Here is an 18497-nt window from a genome sequence, read left to right as displayed (position 1 = left end):
TTTGCAGACTATCGATAACCGTTGCTGTATAGTCGCGCAATGTTGCTCTTGCTGTGCGCTTACGTTGAGCACAATACGCTGGTCACTATTAATAAAAACACATTGTTTATGTGTATATGCTAGCAGCGCTAGTTGCTTGTTGGGAAAATCAATTGAATTCCATAGATATGTGTGTGATCTTTCATAAATTAATCATAATTTCGTACACTTGTACAATAAATATGGAAATGTTATAATTTTACGGTTTTTTGTGCTGAAGCTACTGGAATTATCGATAGTCGACAATGCTGCCCAGCCGCTTGGCAGTGCTACCCATAATCATACGAAATCATTATTAAGTGAATACAGCAAATTATTTTCTGACGACTTCAATTGTAAAAAAATTAATAGAATTGTCAAATATAAACATACTGCAAGCGGCATTTTGCAGCCCATAAAACTGGCCATCAACCACGCTACTGCAGCACATCGATAATACGCGAATTGATATAATAAAAACCATGCAAAAAAAGACGCATGTTCAGTCTTTGGTAAGTCAACTGCGAACAAAACCAGATGATAACTAAACGAGAGAGCGTGTGAGTGAGACGGGGCGACGCGAGTAGAGACATCAAAACCCGAAGCGAGTCGCGAAACTGAGGCCTCAGTCCATTTCCAGTTCCAGGAGAACTTGCATATATAATTAATAAACAAGCACCAAATTGTCACACACAAGAATGGCCGATTCGCTGCTGATGGAGGAGCCGCATCCCTATATAGAGGATGTCGCCGCCTCTGTTATTGTTGATCCAGTCGAAGCTGGCGGCGCCGTTGCTGCCGGCACACTGCCAGCTGCTGCCATACAGTTTGCAGATCTCACAGAGAGCGGCAGTGAGAGCGGCGAGGACGAGGTCAGCATCGACCAGCAGCAGCAGCAGCAGCACCAGCAACATAGACAGCAGGAGAATGGCTCCCCCGTTACCGGACACAACACGCCCGCTGCACGCTCCTCGCCGCCACCGAATTGTGCCATTTGTCTGTCCCGCTGCAGGCGCAAATGCTTCACCGACTCGTGCATGCATCAGTTCTGCTTCAAGTGTCTGTGCGAGTGGAGCAAGGTGAGTTAAAACAACGATAGCTTCTCATTCATCTAGCATAGTTAATCAATCCTTATTCTGCAGATTAAGCCGGAATGTCCACTGTGCAAGCAGCCCTTCAAAACCATCATACACAATGTGCGCACCCTGGACGACTATGATCGGTATCCGGTGCAGTCCAGCTCGCCGGAGCACCCGTCGCTCAGCTTTCATATTGTGAACATACGACGCCAACGCTTCTTGCCCCAGCATCAGGGCGTCATGACCAACGACATCGACGCAGCTGCCACCGATGAGTCACAGGATGGCTTGGCGCAGCCTTCGCGCATGCATGCGCCCTTCAATCGCTTCGAGCCGTATCGCATGGAGCTATTGAATTTCTATCGCCACGATCAGGATGCCGGTGGTTCCGGCTCGCTGAGTCAGCTCTGGCGTCGCTATGTCTACGACCGCAAGCTGTACGCATTGCCGGTCAGCGATAGCCTCACCGGACATTTTCGCGAGTGGAGCGCACGCTTCTACAGGTGAGTGAGCGAATCTAACACACACATAGAAGCCACTTAAATCCATGACTTGCTCATCTTTTTCAGAGATAATCCCGCACAAATGCATCGCCTAATGCCGTGGATCAATCGGGATATAGTGTGTCTGCTGCGGAATTCGCCGCAGAATGTGAGCGAGGTAATGCAGCTGATGCACGATATTCTGCCCATGATCAATATACCGACCCGCACATTCCGGCGCCGCCTTTCGCCGTTTCTGGGCGAGCGCACCAATCACTTCATACACGAGCTGTTCAACTTTGCCCGCTCGCCCTACGATATGATTGGCTATGATCGTGTCGTGCAATACTCGGCGCGTGTTGCCGAAGAGGTGGAGGTGGATCTGCTTGACTTGGTGTCCACCAACGAGGGTAGCGTCTCGGTTCCAGCGGATGCCAGTGGCAGCGGCAATGGCAGCGAGCCAAATGGCAGTGCGGCGGAGTCGTCCAGTGATTGGAGCCGCTTGCCACGGCCATCAACTAGCGTGATTGTGACCAATCCCAGTGCAACACATTCCTTCAGCGTCACCATGGCCACCGATGGCAGCGAACTGCCGGGCATCTCCATACGCCGCACCACCACTTCAAATGTGGGTTCCCAAACGGTGGCCATCAACCTGAGTATGCGTCGCCCCGCCAACGAGGTAATCGAAATTGATGACGGTGATGCCGCTGCCAATGCCGAAGTGGCTGCCATTAATGATGGCAGCAGCCAGACCGGTCGCCGCCAAGCGGGCGCCAGTCTGCCCATAAGCGCCCACATTGAGCTCCAGAGCAGCGACTGTAGCAACAGCAGCGATGATGACGAATGCGTTTTTGTGCTGGAGCGCAAACCGCCGCATTTGCGTACACCGGAGCTGGTCAGCCTGGACTCGAATAGCGACTCTGATGTGGTCTTTGTCGATGAGCAGAAGCCCAGCACGCCGCCCAAACCGACAGCCGGCGACAGCGTGGAACAAGCTGCCGCTGATGCTGCCGCTATGGCTGCTGCTGTTGCCGCTGGCGGTTTATCCAGTGAGCTCTTTATGGGCCCCAGCACCAGCACAGGGGTGTGCTCCACCTCGGGCAAGCACTGGAAGACAGTGCTGGAGGAGGCGCGTCGTCAGGATCCACGCATCGGTCTGTCCAAACGACACATGACACGCGCTCAACACCGCAGCCTGCCACCGGCTGTCAGAAGCAGCAGCAGCAGCAGCAGTGGCACCAACTGGACCAACAGCAGCAGCAGTAGCAGTAGCAGTAGTAGCAGCAGCAGTGATGACTCCCACGTAAAGGTAACGCTCCGCAAGAGGCGCGCGGTACGCAAAACCAAAGCTCGCAAGCGTACTGCCAAAAACAAGCCGACACTCAGGTTGAAGAGCAAACGCCGCAAGAAGCAGGTGATCGAGCAGCCGCAGGATTTGCGCCTGGAGAGCAGCGCCAAGAGCAGCAGCAGCAGCAGTGATGAGAGCAGTGGGAATAACAGCGAGACTGCTGCTGGTGAGTGATAAATCAAATATATAATATGTAGATATAAATCTAATCCAAAACCATTTCTTTAGCAGGCAATAAAATCAAAAAGAAGCGCAGCCACATTAAGATGAGCAGCAGCAGCAACAACAACAGCAGCGACGAGGACAGCACGGAAAACTTATTGTTGAGCCAATTGCGTGCCACGCTCAAGGCGGAGGTAAAGCCGCCCAAGCGTGAACTGAGAGCGGATTCAGACGAGTCACAGCAGCTTCCAGGGCAGCTGAAGAGCAGCGATAGAAAGCGCCGTCACAGCTACAGTCACAACAGCAACAGCAATCTGTCCAGCCGCAGCCACAGCAACAGCGTGACTAGCACCTTGGCCAGCCACGGCAACACTATGTCCAGCTGCTCAGCCCTGAGCCTAGCGCTTACCAATACGGATGGCCATGTGCCGCTGACACAGCCGCTGTCCGTCATGCATGATATAGCTAATTCGCTGATTGAGCTCTCCACTGTGAGTGTGGGCGGTGCTGGCAGCGGGTTGTTCAATGAGCAGTCGCAGGATGTGGAGGATGCGATAAGCTACCACCTGCACAATGTGTTGCCCAGCGGGAGCGCGCACCAAGCCGATGATGATGAGGATGCACAGCTGGGCATCTACTCCGATGCCAGCAATGATGACTATGTAATTGATGTGGTCAGAGATGCAAATAGCAGCATCCAAGGCGAATATGTCGATGCCATTGAGGATAATGTGCATGATGGGCAGGAGCAGGAGGAGGAAGAGGCAGATGAGGCAGTCGAGCACGACGAGGAGGAGGACGAGGACGAAAACGAAGACGAGGATGAGGAGGAGGAAAATGATGACAATGAAGCGACCGATGATGCCGAAGACTCACCAGCACCTGACACTGAGGCCAGCGACTCGGATCAGGATGCAATGGATGCCTACTAAGACGCCTTGCCGCTTGCTTAAGCACGAACTGTTTATATTTTTTTGTTTTTAATAGTTTTTTATTAGCTGTTTTTTACAACTCGTGTCACGTCGTTTTAAACCCCATTGGCCAAACGCTCACCTCACCCCTTCCATTATGAGTGGCCCCATAAACTTGTTGACTATACTATACTATAACAAAAAAAAACAAAAAAAAGAAGCAAATACCACATTTAAATTTAGTCTTTAATGTTAACCACTCAAATTGCTATGCTAAGCGCAACCGTCAGGTCCAATGCGGATGGTATTTTCGGACCTGCGGTTAATCTTAAGCTCTTAAGTTGTATATACACATATAATAGAACTCTATAATAACTCTATAATAGTATACACATTGATTGTATAATATATAAATTCATTTATCGAATTGAACCCCTGCTAGGCTCCCCCCCCCCCCCCTCCTTCCCCACCCGAACCCACCCTAAGTAGAAATAACAACAAAAGCTGATCTGCTCGCATGCGCAATATCATCTCCAAATTGAAATTCATTTGTAAATGTTTGTACTTAGTTAAGTTATTATATAATAAACATATACATATAAATACACATACATATATATATAACTATATATATGTATGTATATATATATGTGTATCGTATTCGATTTAAGCCCTAGTTTATAAACTATATAACTGCATAAAAAACCACGTTAAAGCAAACTTCATATGTGTATATGCTAAATGCTGAAGCATATCCAAAGGTTTTATTTAATTTTTTTTGCCTAAACGTAGCTGGTTAATTAAATGCAATAAATGTAAAAACATTAAGTGAGATAAAGGCTCTTTTGATCCAGCAGTCTATAAATATATATATTTATATATATATATATATATATTCATATATATGTATGTGCATAAAGTATGTCATTATTCTGTACCAATTTCTCAGCTATTTATTGCCAATGGATATCATGAATTTTATTTTGTGTATAAAATGTGCACGTAGTTAATAAAAAAATAATACTACTGTGGATCTGATTCTCTGATACCCAAGCATATAAGATATTTATTTTGTATTTCAAGTATTTTCGGCTGCCTTTGTCAGCAAATTGTTTTGGCTTTAACACAAACTTTCTTTATCAAGTAAACATTTAACTCGACTCATCGTATTACTATATAAGCAAATCTCTGAATGCCCAAAAATCGAGAGTTCTGGCAGTTATCTTCGAGCTTCCTTTATAGACGTACTTATTAAATTTCTGCACTGACAACTGTACGATATATCTGCAATCTGTGCTTAATCAAAATCTGGCCAATTATTCCTATGACAGCTAGAAAGAGTTACCTTAAGCTATCAACTAATTATTTAAATGTTTAGAATGTCATCTAAAGAGATCAGATGAGAGTTCTTGGGAAAAGAGCTCTAAGTGCTAGCGATCACATTAAGATCGGGTTGTCCGGCTCCTATAAAAATATGAAATAGGTCCCAACTATTTTATTTACTTATTTGAAAGAGTTCAAGGTACAGTAAACGTATTTGATTTGAGCTTTTTATTCTAATTAAGATTATTTCAAAAGCTTCGATATTTCGATATTTGCAAATGTTATCGTTATCGATATGACGTCGTGCAAGCGCCTCCTATTTAAATTCGGACGTACCTAGAGGCCCTCCAAAGCGATTGACATGTCTCTCGAAGGCGTAAACCTGGATGCGCCGGCTTAGAAAAACAAAGCTGTTTGACATTTGGTGAGTCTTTTATGAGCGGGTAAACAAAATATAATATTAAGACATTGCATTTGCATTCAATGTAAGAAGAGGAAACGTTAATTTTTGCAAAAACAGAGCGAACTTTTCGCTTTACCCACACACACACACACAATCTCGCACACACACACATGGAGACAAGTGTTTATGTTGCGCTCGCTTGGAACGAAACGGAATGAAACACTAGCATTGAAACTTGAGAATGCATTAGTTGTCATTTGTTGTGATTATATTTTGCTTGCTTTCATTTGTTTCACAGGCAACTTTCGAATTTCTGTGAGAATTCCCGACGATTTCCATAATGGGATCCCGCTATATGGTCTATTGGCGCGTCTACGTTTATTCCAACAACTTGTACTCGCTGCCGGAACGCGAATCGCGCAGCTTTCGGGACTGCACGCCGCTGATGTACAGGTGTAGACCGCCATATATACATATCTCTAAATAGATGGATATAACTGTTAACTATTCCGCAGACGCAATTCGGATGAGGTGCACCGGCTGCTGAGCTTTGCGAATCGGGAGCTGTCCGTGCTGCTGTGCAACACCCAAACGGAGCTGCTGACCGTTTTTGATGTGCTGCTGGAGCTGATCCTGGAGATCAATATGAAGAGCTTGGAGTTCAATGCCACGCTGGCCGGCTATCTGGGACCCAAGACGAATCACTTTGTGCACGAGCTGATCAACTTTGCCCGCTCGCCCTACGACGATCTGATCAGCTACGAGTGCAATGTCCAGTATAGCGCACGCCCCTTGGATGGTAGCGAGGCGTCGGGCGATGCTGGCGCCGTGCTGCCCATTATGCTGAACTTTGTGGACTTCTCGATGTGCGTGGATGAAGATGAGTGCGTGAGCTTCACGGCCGATCTGGATGTGGAGGATGAGGACCCCGATGAGATTGACGAGCTGGCGGATCTTACCGATCTGAATGCACCGTTACTCCTCGAACTGCGACGCCTGCTCGCCGAGCGCAACAGCTCGTCCGCCGCCACAACACTTGCTCCGCAGCCGCAGCGTCCAACAAGCCAGACACAGAGTCAGGCTGTGAGCGAACTGCCCGTGCAGGCATCCTCCTCGTCGTCCGCGTCGTCGTCGTCGACGACGGCAGCAGCAGCAGCAGCCACAACGTCCAACCTGATGCCCAACGGCGTGCTGGCCCAGGACATCGGTCTCGAGGTGGCCATCGAGCGCAGCATGCTGGATCGTCTGGGCTCCGATTACTTTATGCCACAGCGCTCCCAGCAAATGGTGTCCAGTGCCAGTGCCAGATACGCGCGAAACTTGGCCACAGTCGGCGCCGTTGGCAACCGGAGCACAGATGCCGGCAATGCTGCTGCGGCGGCTGCGGCAGCTGCTGCCGTTGCCAATGCAACGCGTGTGGCACAGAACACGGGCGTCAATCCGGGTCTCCGAGCTGCCCTCAGGTCGGCGCCAAGGCCGCGGAGCAGCAGTGTGGCGCCCAAGCGGCGACGTACCACCAATCGCGATCTCGAGCGTTAAGCCTTCAACTAGACGAGATTCTTCACTCCCCCCCCTCTCCCTCTCTCTCACACAAACACGCGCGCACATCTACAAATGCAATTTGGGGCACGTGGCGCGTTATTTTTGTCTGCGTCTCTTGTGTATTATTGTGCACATCTATAATAAATAAAAGGCGCTTAACGAATTTCATGTTAAATAACGAAAAGTGGGAAAAGTTTTAAAAGCTTGGCCCGCCATCAAATATTGATAACCGTTAACGGTTAACGTATAACTGAAAAAGGGATCGCTCATCAATAAGGACATGCCATCGAAATTGCGTGCCAAAATATGCCTTTGACGCATATTTGCTCTGTACGAGTCCTTTGTCTTAATGCCACCCCTCCCCCTCCCCCTGCCCACCCACCAACCTCCAACCCCAGGACACACAAGGGTAAGTCCTGGCCGCGTGGCGGCGCATGAAAAATTGAATTACACGCACTTTTGCGCATAAACGAGAGCCCAAGTAAAATTGCACAACAAACAGCAACAAAATGTCGACTGAAAAATGCGCCCGCTTTGGTTTCTAAGAGTGTGAAGAGCTGCAGGAGGAGAGGAGGGGAGGGGGTGGGGCCTTGGAGCTTGTGGTAGCAAATTTATGGGCAGCAAATTGAGTTAAGTTTCTACAGCAACAACATAAAAAAAAGGGATAATATAATTGTCCCCGGGTAGACAATGTAATTCAATGCATATTTGATTTTATGATTTTTCAGGTGTACCCAGGCATTAATGCATATCAATGCGAACAGACTAAAAAGGCGCTGGAAATGCGGCCACAAACTGGACTCGGGTAAGTAAAAATATAAAATACCCCAACTCTAACTAGTTAGGTTCGATTTAGTATTAAGTCTATCGGGGCTGCAAAGAAAAGGAAAAAGAAATATATATATACTATGTATTCAAGGTTCGACTCAACTCTCAGCCCTTGGCCTTGAAGCTGGTTAACCACATGCCTAAATTCAGCCAAGAAATTGTCTAAAATCTATATATATAATCTATATATACAACAAAATAGTTTGTCCCGACTTAAAGTTGACCAAATCACAGCCCAAGCTGATACTTTTACTGAAGCTTCATTTTGGTTCGAGAGTGAGCTCTTTGGAAGATACGAGCCCTAAATGGGCGAAAAACAAAGCTAAAAAAACTATATAAGTGTGCTTTGTGAACGTCACATCAAGTTGTTTGAGCGTCGGACCAGCAAGCGGCAAGTCGCCGGCTCAAATTCAGCTGACTTTCCTTGATCAGCCCTGCTTCCCAAGTAGTTATCAAAGAGCTCACTCATCGCTTAGCTTATCGCAAACTCCAAGTTACTTGAGCGTCGGACCAGCAAGCGGCAAGTCGCCGGCTCAAATTCAGCTGACTTTCCTTGATCAGCCCTGCTTCCCAAGTACTTATCAAAGAGCTCACTCATCGCTCAGCTTATCGCAAACTCCAAGTTGCTTAAGCGTTGGACCAGCAAGCGGCAAGTCGCCGGCTCAAATTCAGCTGTTTTGCCTTGATGAGCCCTGCTTCCCACGTGGCTATCAAAGAGCTCACTCATCGCTCAGCTTATCGGGAACTCCAAAGTCGTTTCATAGTGGCCAAGCAAAACTTGGCTGTGGTATAAATGTCATTAGGGCTACGCCTGCATTTGATGCTCGGCTGGCAAACTAATTTGCGTAATGTTGACGAGAAACTTTCTATTTGACTTGCCGACTCGCCCAGTTGTCCAATTGACAGACACACGCCCGCGCCCAACTTTTGCTAGCCAAGAAATAAAAACGAAACGCTTCAAACTTTTTCAATACCCTGTACCCCCCACTGGCAACAAAAACAACAAGTAAGAGAGCAAAAAACTTGCTAGATAGAGGGTTTTCAGAAAAGTTAAGCAAAAGTGAGAAGACGGCGCGTGGTTAAGACAGCCAGCTAGTTTTCCGTTTCTATAAAACATGCAAATTCCCGATAAGCAGCGAAAATGTTGTCCATATAGAGTTTGATACACCCGTGGAATGCTTGAGGCTGGCTTTGATTGAGTCCTTGCGGATGAGAATCGCACATTTTCAAATCTAGCATCTACTTTTTCTAACTTTTATAATGTTTTTATCAAGTTTTCAAACCATATTTGGACTAAGAACTAGAAAAAATCCAACTAAAGCTCAAAACTGTGAAAATTATAATATGATGATTGACTAAATTGTTTGAGGATCTGCTAAATTTTCTTAGGATATATTATAATATATTGTTTTCTTTGTTTTATACAAATTTTTTGCGAGTTTAAAAGATTTTCGTAAGTATTTAAAATGTTTGGCAGTTGGTCTACGACGTCTATTGATAGCTTGTAATCTTTACAGGGTATTTCTGTAGTCTGGCACTAGATGAGTATATATTTTTTCGCTGTTTAAGAAGTTTTCGGTTGCATTTGCAGCTGCAGCTGCAGGCGCGCGTTAGATTATGGGCGTGGTTGCGCGGGTGCGTGCAGGGTGTTTGTCGGTTTGGCAATTTGATTGCCAAGTCAGAAAACTTGGCCAGAGATTTGTGATTCAAGTTTGAGTTGCAAATTACGATGGCGGCAGAATTAAACGAGCCAGATATTAAGCATACGCACCGTTTCACTTGTCGGCCTCTCAACGGCAGCTCGCATTAATCAGTCGGCGCCGAAACTAATGCAATAATCAGCGCCTTTTATGAGGCTTTTATGAAAATGCGTAGCACTCCATAATATATGGTATTTGATATATATGCGTGCCAAGAGCGATATCTGAGGGACATGCACTGGACAGGCTCTGGAGGCGGGGGCGTGCCAGAATTATGGCTCATAAATGTTAAATGCGGCCGCATTTTTTGGCTTATCTTAAATTGTGCACGAGCGAGAAAAAATATATGTATATAAAAATTAAAATAATTGCCACATTTGCCGCAGCGGGCAATTAATCAAATGCCACAATGATATGCGGCACGGCGCGCGGCTCGGCAATTATGTAGCATGCGAGTGGTTGAAGCCGGCGCCTGTTTTTGGGACCACCGTGCAACCACATTCTGTTAGCCGTTTAACACTAATGAAGGCTGATGCTGGATGCCTATGGCAACGTTGTCGTTTGATTTGATTTATGCCCTGGCATTTTTCCACCTGAATTCTAAGAGCGCGTTGCCAGCCAAGGCAGCAGTCGATATCCTGCTGTGATATAGCTGCTAGCATTCGAACCAGCTCCGAGCACCACTCTGAGCACTCCCTGGCCGAGTGTGTGTCACTTTCATTTCTGCTTAGATTTCCGTTTGCGACACTTTTGCCTGCAGTTCGTCGTGCGATTGCGTCGTGCTGCCATTTGCCAACTGTAATGCTGCCGCACAGCGTGGCACGTTCTCACACAGCGCGGTTTCCATTACATTGCAACGGAAGCAGGATGTTGAAATTGTTGAGCTTCTTCAGCGCATCCCTCCCGCTTACTTTATCGTCACAAGCATAAGCCGCTTACAAGCGGCAAGTGAAGACGTTTGGCCAACGCCCTGGCAACATCGAGGAAATTGCCATGGATACGCATTGTGGCAGCCACGTCCTCAATTGCGGCACAGCGTGCGAAACCCAATCGCGTCAGCCTTTAAATGCTCAATCAAAACTTAACTGGAGCAGCAGAAATGACTCAATTTACGCACTGCACACAACGGCGCCAAAATACAAATCCGAATTACCAGAGACCCAATCCAAAGCCAGCTGAACGAAAACTTTCAAATGCCAAATGCTAAAAAACATTCAGATGTCAGCCGTGGCGAGGGGAAACTGCGAGGGGGGGGACTCTGCTCGACTGGGAAATTCAGCTGAATTCGCAAAAGTATTTGCCATGGTCATAAAAATGCGTGAGCCCGTCTCAGCGTCCCCCTCCTCCGCAAAACGGGGCGTTGCAGTTGCAACAACAAGCAGCAGCAGCAGCTAGCACTTAAAAAGTTGCGGTCCTTACAAGTGCCAAGTGAAATGATGTTGTTCCGGGCCGGAAAACTGTGAGGGGGATAGGGGGGGGGGGGCGGTTCTAAGACGGTCAATCTTCGTGTTCAATGTTATCGCAAATCGAATTCGACAAGCAGGAAAATAAATAAAACTTAAGCACTGAGAATTTATAGTGCAACGCCACGCACTATAAAAGTGAAAGGTGAAAAGCGTGGCGAAAAAATGTTTATTGCACGACTTTTCCAATTCAATTTTGGCCATAAAATTAAACACAAGCGAAATTCCAATAAAAATGGTACTTAAACCAAATTTAATTTGCCTTTTAAATGAATTATTCAATTTTTAATTAAAAAGTCTAAATCAAAATGGTTTTCAATTTTGATTTAATTATCTAAAATAAAATTTTAGATTTTTGTAAAACAACTGCTGTCAAAATGGGATTAAATTATAAAAAAAGATTAAATAAAATAAAAAAGTCTATAACAAACGCATGCGAAGCAGGATCTATAAGTTCAAACTTTAATTAATAATGAAGTTAAAGTTTCCATTAATTAAAGGAAATTAAATATACCCTAAGAGGTGGGTAGCAAGGAAGAAGGAAGGAAGAAGGAAGGAAGAGGGAAGGAAGCAGCAGATATTTAAGAAAAAAGGCAGCATTTTAGTTATCCTCTTTTCCTTTTTAGAAATCAGTTTTCAGAGACCGTATATAGATACAAATAATTATTAGATAGATTTAATGTATTATAAACTTACAAACTCAACTATATTGGTAGAAACCACATGAGACATTTAGGTAGATAGTTTAAACTTGACATTATATCTTTTTATACCCCTGTAGAGGGTATTATAATTTTGTCATGAAATGTGTAAGGAGTAGAGATATTTTCGACCACATAAAGTATATATATTCTAGATCAGCATCAACAGCCAAGTTAGTAAAGCCATGTCCGTCTGTCCGTCCGTCCGCCTGTCTGTCCGTCTGCCTGTTTCTATGCGAACTAGTCTCTCAGTTTTAAAGCTAACGTCTTGAAACTTTGCATAGGTCCGTCTTTCTGTTGCATTCAGTTCTTATGTCGACACCGGCTGGATCGGACCACTATATCATATAGCTGCTAGGAACAATCAGTCCAAATGTATGAACAACTTTTTTTATCAAGATATATTACCCAAGCCTGGCATTTATAAATGTCACTATGCTCGCTACATATCTGCCAAATTTATACTCAATCTACTCGGTTTTATATATAATCAAGTTTTGAATTCCTTTAAGAAAAGGAAGCACTTAAGATTATAAAACAATTCCACAATTTAAAGAAAAGTATTTACACATTCTTTAACTTCCACAATAATAATAAAGAAATAATTTTAGTAAATTGGATTTGGATATGAAATTGAAAACTGATTCATTATATTGAACTGTCATTAAAATCTTTGAAATTCAATCATAAACTGTATAAACCATCCATATTCAAAATCAATTTCCATTCGAGCAGCTCTGCCCAAGCCGCTGCCTCCTCCTTCCCCCCCCTGCGCCATACGCTTGCTTTCTTTTCATTTGGTGCTTCAGGCGTGGCGGATTTTGGCTTTCAGCTGCCGACTTTTCGGTGGCATTATAAATGTGTGTGTCATAAATCTACACACATGAACATTTTTTCGCCGATTGCTATTAAAAATCATGCTACATATTTATCAGTAGGCGTCGTCAGCCGCCAGCAAAAAAGAAAACGTCATGAGTTGCCGCCAAACTCTTAACGGCAGCGTCATCAACATCATCATCATCATCGTCATCGGAGAGCAGCGGGAGCTGGAGCCGGAGCAGGAGCAGGAGCAAAAACTCCTACCACATCCAAAATCCTGCCGCATACACATGTTACGCAGCTGCTGCTGCTGCTGCTTCACGCTGGCATTTTATAGCCCAATGCGAAGATGAACTTTATGCTGCGAGGCAAACAAAGTTTTCCGGCTATGCGTGTGTCTCCCTCTCTCTGTGTGTGTGTGTGCGTGTTTGTCACTTGGGGGCGACAAAAATGTTGGTAATTTGTGCCTGAAGGTTAAATGTTAATGTCCACCATTACAGCACATTTGACGTTTGTTTTATAACCAAAGAGCTGCGGCCAGGGCGAACGGGTTATGAGCAGGTGCCACACGACGTCAGGGTCTAATGGTGCGTATACGCAATTTTTGGTGCCCGACTAATTTGCTGCCCTCCAATGGCTGGCCGTCATGTTTTATAGTTTGCTTAGGCCTAGAAAATGGCCACAGAAGTTGCTCATAATTTAAAGAAGCTGCAGCAGCAACTGTTGACAGAGGAGGCAGCCGGCCAAAATGTCCTTGCCTCGAGCTGTGGCCGCAAATGAAATGCCGCAAAAGCAAACACACTAACACACACGCACGCACACACACGAACACACAACTGCGCACCATGTTTACGCATGTTGTTGGCCATTAAACAAAAAAGGCAGTCGCCAAGCCAATGGGCTTTTGTCTTAATGGCAACTGCAAATGCTGCTAATGTTAATTTAAGAAAATACATTTTCCAAATGCCAATGCATGTGTGTGTGTGTGTGTGTGTGTGTCAGTGCGTGTGCTTGTTGTGGCTGGCAACATTTGTGCAATATTATTTGCGGTCCATATGGTTGAGAGTCCTCTGATCCTTTTAGTTTTGCGGCAGCAGCCAATTAATTGCTTGAGCCGCTACCAGCGTACAACTAATTAAAGAAATATTCGCTTAAAAATATCCTGTGGGCTCTCTCTCCTCCTCTCTCTCGCTCTCTTTTTGACCAAAAGGATGCCTGTGCTGCTGCTCATGTGGCTTGTGACGTGCTAAGCAATCAATTATGGCAGTCAAGGAGCAGACGCCCCAGCTAAAGCATTTAGTTCGAGTTGAGTTCGGTTTTTGGTTGTCTACTTGACGCGAGCCTATCGAGCGACAACAACAACAAGAGGAAGAAGGCGTCTAAGCAACAAGCACAATTAATTATGCACAGGGCCGGGTCCTTTGTAGCGGCTTTCATGCTGCTCCGCTGTGCGCTTGTGTATTTGTGTTTGTGTTTTGCGTCTGTGTTTGCCCAGGCCAGCACAAGATACGGCTACGGCTACGGCTACGGCTACGGCTACGGCTACGGCTACGGCTACGGCTACGGCTACGGCTACGGCTCCGGCTGTGGCTGTGGCTCCGGCTCCGGCTCAGCCAGCTGCCTTGAGCGCAGACGACAGCATATGCTTATGCATGCCTAATTACGACAAATCCTTGCCCCAACCCGAAACACAGCTCAGAGACCAGCAGCCAGCGCGAGAACAAGCACGCGCAAATGAAGCAGGCAGCAACACACACACACACACACACACACGCACACGCACAGGCGTGTATTTAGGCTTAGGCGTTCATAATTATGGCCGTATTTAGAGAAATTGGTTATTATGTGCCTAACGCCATTTGTCTGACTGAAATAGTTTGTATTTGGCAGAGTCTTAGCCACGAGCTAAGCGCGCGGGTTGCCCAATAAATAGCTAAACTTTCGCTTGGCTGGTAATCGAAAGTTTCATGACAATAGCTTTAAGGCTTATGGAGACGGACAGACGGGCTTGACTAGGAGATGTCTTCTTCTATGCGTCTCTCCACAGGGGTGTATATATTCTGTAGAAGCTATAGAATCTATACGCCAGATAAATTCTAAATTGTATAGATTGTAAAAATACTCTCTGTTATTTCTCATTATAAAAGTTGTGAGGCAACCCTCGCTAATTGCTGTTGCCAAGCGCCGAATGCTTGAAATTGTTTGCTAATTCATTATTATTGGCACTCGAGTCTAACAGTTAACTGTGCTATTGTCCCTGCCAGGATCACCCGTAGCTGTAGCTTCTTCAGCAATTAGCCAAACTCTTCGCATTTGTGAGTGTGTGTGTATAGATGTCCATTAATAATGCTTGTTTGTGGCGCTCGTTATGCCATCCGCGTCTGCCAATTGGCCATCCATCAGATGTAATTAATCATGCTTCAGCCTAACGATTCCACTCGAAATATGCAACCCAAATTGATGCCGCAATTATCCACGGCTATAAAATACCAGCTAAACAATGTGAGAAAGTCGCACATGTTGCAAGCACTCGTGTGTGTGTGTTTGTGTGTGTGTGTGTGTGGCGACAATGCAACACGCGTCACACTTGAGGCCAAAGACAAAGCAGCCAATGCGAATGCGAATGCGAATTGCTTTTAAATGCGCATTTAACAGCCAAACAAATGACTTATAAATATGGTAGGGGAAGGAGGGGTGGTGGTGAGTGGAGGAGGGGTAGGCGGTTGGAGGGGTACTGCGTACAAAGATGACCTAGTCCATGATGAGAGACGAGTGCGCCTTGGCGTAAGGCGGACATCATTTGCGGCGCGTTGACATCTTGCTGATGAGTATAATATGGCATGGCTGTCATAAATTGCAGCAGCAAAAGCGTTAATGGCAAGAGCAGAAGCAACAACAACATCAGCAGCAAGAGTAGCAACAGTAACAACAAGCTGAAACAGTAACAACAACAGCAGCAGGTATACAAGAGCAGCAGCAAAAAACACAAAAGCAGCGACAACAATAACAGCAGCAACAGCAGTAGCAACAACAATAGCAACAGCAGTAATGACAGCAGCAGCATCAGGAACAGCAACAATAACAGCAACGTCAAGTGCAGCAACAAGAACAGCAGCAGCAATAGCAACAACAACAGTAACATCAAGAACAACGGCAACATCAGCAAAGACAGCAGCAACAACAACAGCATCACAAGCAACGTCAGCAACAACTGCAGCAACAACAACAACTTCAAGTGCAGTAACAGCAGCATCAACAAGGGCAACAACAACAACATCAGCAACAGCAGCAAAAGCAGCAACAATAGAAACAATAGCAAAAGCAGCATCATCAGGAACACCAACAACAACAGTAATATCAGCAAAGACAGCAGCAACAGCAACAACAACAGAATCAAAAGCAACGTCAACAACAACATCAAGTGCAGCAACAGCAGCATCAACAGGAGCAATTACAACTGCAGCAACAACAACAAAAGCATCAACAGCAGCAACAACAACAGCAACGTCAAACGCAACAGCAACAACAGCAGCAATATCTTGGACATCTACAACAACAAGTGCAGCAGCAACTGGGAGGCGTAGTGCATTTACGGAAAAATCACAACATAAATTCATCAACACAGATTGACAATAGCCTGTCAGCTGGTCAGACAGAGGCGAAGGGGCTGCGGTTGCGGCAAAGGGGTTAGCTGGGGGCAGGAAACGCAGCCGGAGCTGTTGCTGGCAGCGTTAAACAAAAGACAAGCAGTCTAATAGCAACGCAAATGAAGTCCGACCGCACAGAGGCCATTGCCACACACAAGTACACACACTCATACACATGCACACACACCCGCACACACATACACCCGCACACACACAGCTGTTTGCATTGGCATTGCACGTTCCGTTTTACACTTGCATTGCTGAATGAATAACGCTCGGGGGTCTAAAGTCTTCTCTGGGATTATGGATACGTTATGATGTGTCCGTATAGTATAGAGCATGACAACGGCACAAGTAGTTTCCACTATATGCAGCATGGGTTGCCTCGAGCAGTACTTAAATCTGTCTGTATGTGTGCTTAAATTATGCTAAAGGAAGCAGCTAAAGAAAAAGTTTTGGCTCAGTTGGTTTTAATAAGACCTAGCCGAAATCAGGTAATAGAATGTGACTAGAAATTTAAGTTTTGTAAAGTTCTGCCAAAACATGAGTACAACTTAGCCTGAAGCAGTCTTTGGTATGATTTAGCCAGTTTTCTAATTTACAGGGTATTACAGCAACTATCACAAACTTTCTTTGAGTTCATCAATGAGTTTTTCAAATTACGTGCTATTATTGTTGCTGTTTTGCATATTCATTGCATTAAACCAGCATTTTTGAACGCAATTGATACCAACTTTCTTTATACTTCGTTCTTTTAGCTACTTTACTTACGTCTGCTGTTTCTAGTTCATTTGCAGAGTATTATATCATACACATACCATAGACTAGGTCTGCATTTTCTGCAACAATTTACAGGGTATAGGAGCTACAGTCATACGCTTTGCTTTGCCTCTGCACTCTCTTCAGTTGCTGACACTGTTGTCCATTTGCAGGACACCATTTTTTATAGCATTTTCGCCGCATTCATTGGCACAATTTATAGGGTATTTCAGCTGCAATCACATACTTACTTCACCAGCTTCATACTCTGTGTGCCCTCTAATTGCTGGAGGGGATTTTTCATGTTTAATGAATTTGTGATTGCTGGAAAAGCGAATTCCTTGTGCAGACAATTCCGTTTATTTGTGCATATAAATTCGAGCCACATGTATAAACTTGTCGATGCTGTTATATCAATAAATATGGAAGAGCTACCCATTTATAAATATACACGCAAAAAGAGGGAAAATGATTCATGATTCAATTTTGGTCAAAATGTGTGGGTGGCTGGACACAGCGAATAAGTGTGGGCAGCCAAAAAGCAACTGCGAAATAAATAATCTAAAACAAGTAAGAGTGCTCGAGCCGGGTGTGCCCGACTAACAGATACCGATTACTGGATACTCAGGGTCAAAATATGTCAGCAAGACGCAGGGCTCCAACTTTGAGGCTGAGTTTTCTTTCCATTCTGGGGGAAATGGTTTAAGGTATTGAAGGAGTGAAATATTCTAAAATTAAAGTTAAGTATATGTTAGGTATCCTCTTGTATATTTTACTCCTCTTAAAAGAAGCTTCAAAGCCATGTCCCAAAATCGATATTGGGAAAGTGAAAGGAGATACCATAACAAATATATAATTAAGTTTTCAAGTCTTGAGCTTTTGTGGTTGCTGAGTTTACACAGACAGGGAGACAGACAGACATGAGATGGCCAGATCGACTCAGCTCATCGTCCTGATGAAAAATAGATATACCTTACGAAGATGCTTCCTGCTGCCTGTTACAAACATTTGCAGCAAACCATTCGACCCTTTCTTACCAATATTCAAGGATTTCGGACATACAAAGAGGGTGAAAAAAATCAAATAATAATTATAGCTGTTATATAGCAATAATTAAAATCAGCCATGTTTGCCTTGGCTGCACTCACGACAATGAAAATTGTTTAAGAATGTCCATTGTAAAATAATTATAAAGAAGATTTAAGCGATTTCCACAACAGGCGGGGAAAAGCTGCTGTGTGTGTGTAAGTGTGTGAAAGTGGACAGCGAAATTCTTTCTATCAATTTGTTGTGCTTATTAGTGTTGTTG

At 45.0% G+C, this 18497-nt stretch overlaps 2 protein-coding genes across 3 annotated transcripts; both read left to right on the top strand.

Moving 5' to 3' along the window:
• Positions 1-310: 310 nt before the first annotated feature.
• On the top strand, positions 311-4259 carry Topors (Topoisomerase I-interacting protein). Of its 2 annotated transcripts, none has more exons than XM_064686399.1 (4): positions 311-1097; positions 1161-1600; positions 1667-3096; positions 3162-4259. In XM_064686399.1, exons 1-4 carry the CDS (start codon positions 717-719, stop codon positions 4022-4024), a joined length of 3114 nt encoding a protein of 1037 aa, XP_064542469.1. In that variant the 5' UTR covers positions 311-716; the 3' UTR covers positions 4025-4259. The 2 variants fall into 2 exon arrangements, with proteins under 2 accessions (XP_064542469.1, XP_064542468.1); XM_064686398.1 differs by having other exon boundaries at positions 3159-4259.
• A 1405-nt stretch (positions 4260-5664) lies between these two features.
• LOC135431671 (uncharacterized) lies at positions 5665-7434 on the top strand. Its single transcript, XM_064686915.1, has 3 exons — positions 5665-5750; positions 6028-6182; positions 6245-7434. Exons 2-3 carry the CDS (start codon positions 6070-6072, stop codon positions 7266-7268), a joined length of 1137 nt encoding a protein of 378 aa, XP_064542985.1. The 5' UTR covers positions 5665-5750; positions 6028-6069; the 3' UTR covers positions 7269-7434.
• The last annotated feature ends 11063 nt before the right edge of the window (positions 7435-18497 follow it).

This window comes from Drosophila montana, unplaced genomic scaffold, assembly GCF_035044405.1.
Source record: "Drosophila montana isolate Dmon_TW-CO22-7 unplaced genomic scaffold, ASM3504440v1 contig_3200_1, whole genome shotgun sequence".
NCBI classification, from domain to species: Eukaryota; Metazoa; Arthropoda; class Insecta; order Diptera; family Drosophilidae; genus Drosophila; species Drosophila montana.
Note: the sequence above shows the minus strand (reverse complement) of the source record. Positions and strands in the feature narration are given on the sequence as shown.

Excerpts from the sequence above, each read along its gene's own strand:
- Topors (XM_064686398.1), top strand. The coding sequence starts at position 717 with ATGGCCGATTCGCTGCTGATGGAGGAGCCGCATCCCTATATAGAGGAT. Across the intron at positions 1,601-1,666 it reads TGGAGCGCACGCTTCTACAG|AGATAATCCCGCACAAATGC; the intron begins GTGAGTGAGCGA and ends CATCTTTTTCAG. Across the intron at positions 3,097-3,158 it reads TAACAGCGAGACTGCTGCTG|CAGGCAATAAAATCAAAAAG; the intron begins GTGAGTGATAAA and ends CCATTTCTTTAG.
- LOC135431671 (XM_064686915.1), top strand. The coding sequence starts at position 6,070 with ATGGGATCCCGCTATATGGTCTATTGGCGCGTCTACGTTTATTCCAAC. Across the intron at positions 6,183-6,244 it reads TGCACGCCGCTGATGTACAG|ACGCAATTCGGATGAGGTGC; the intron begins GTGTAGACCGCC and ends ACTATTCCGCAG.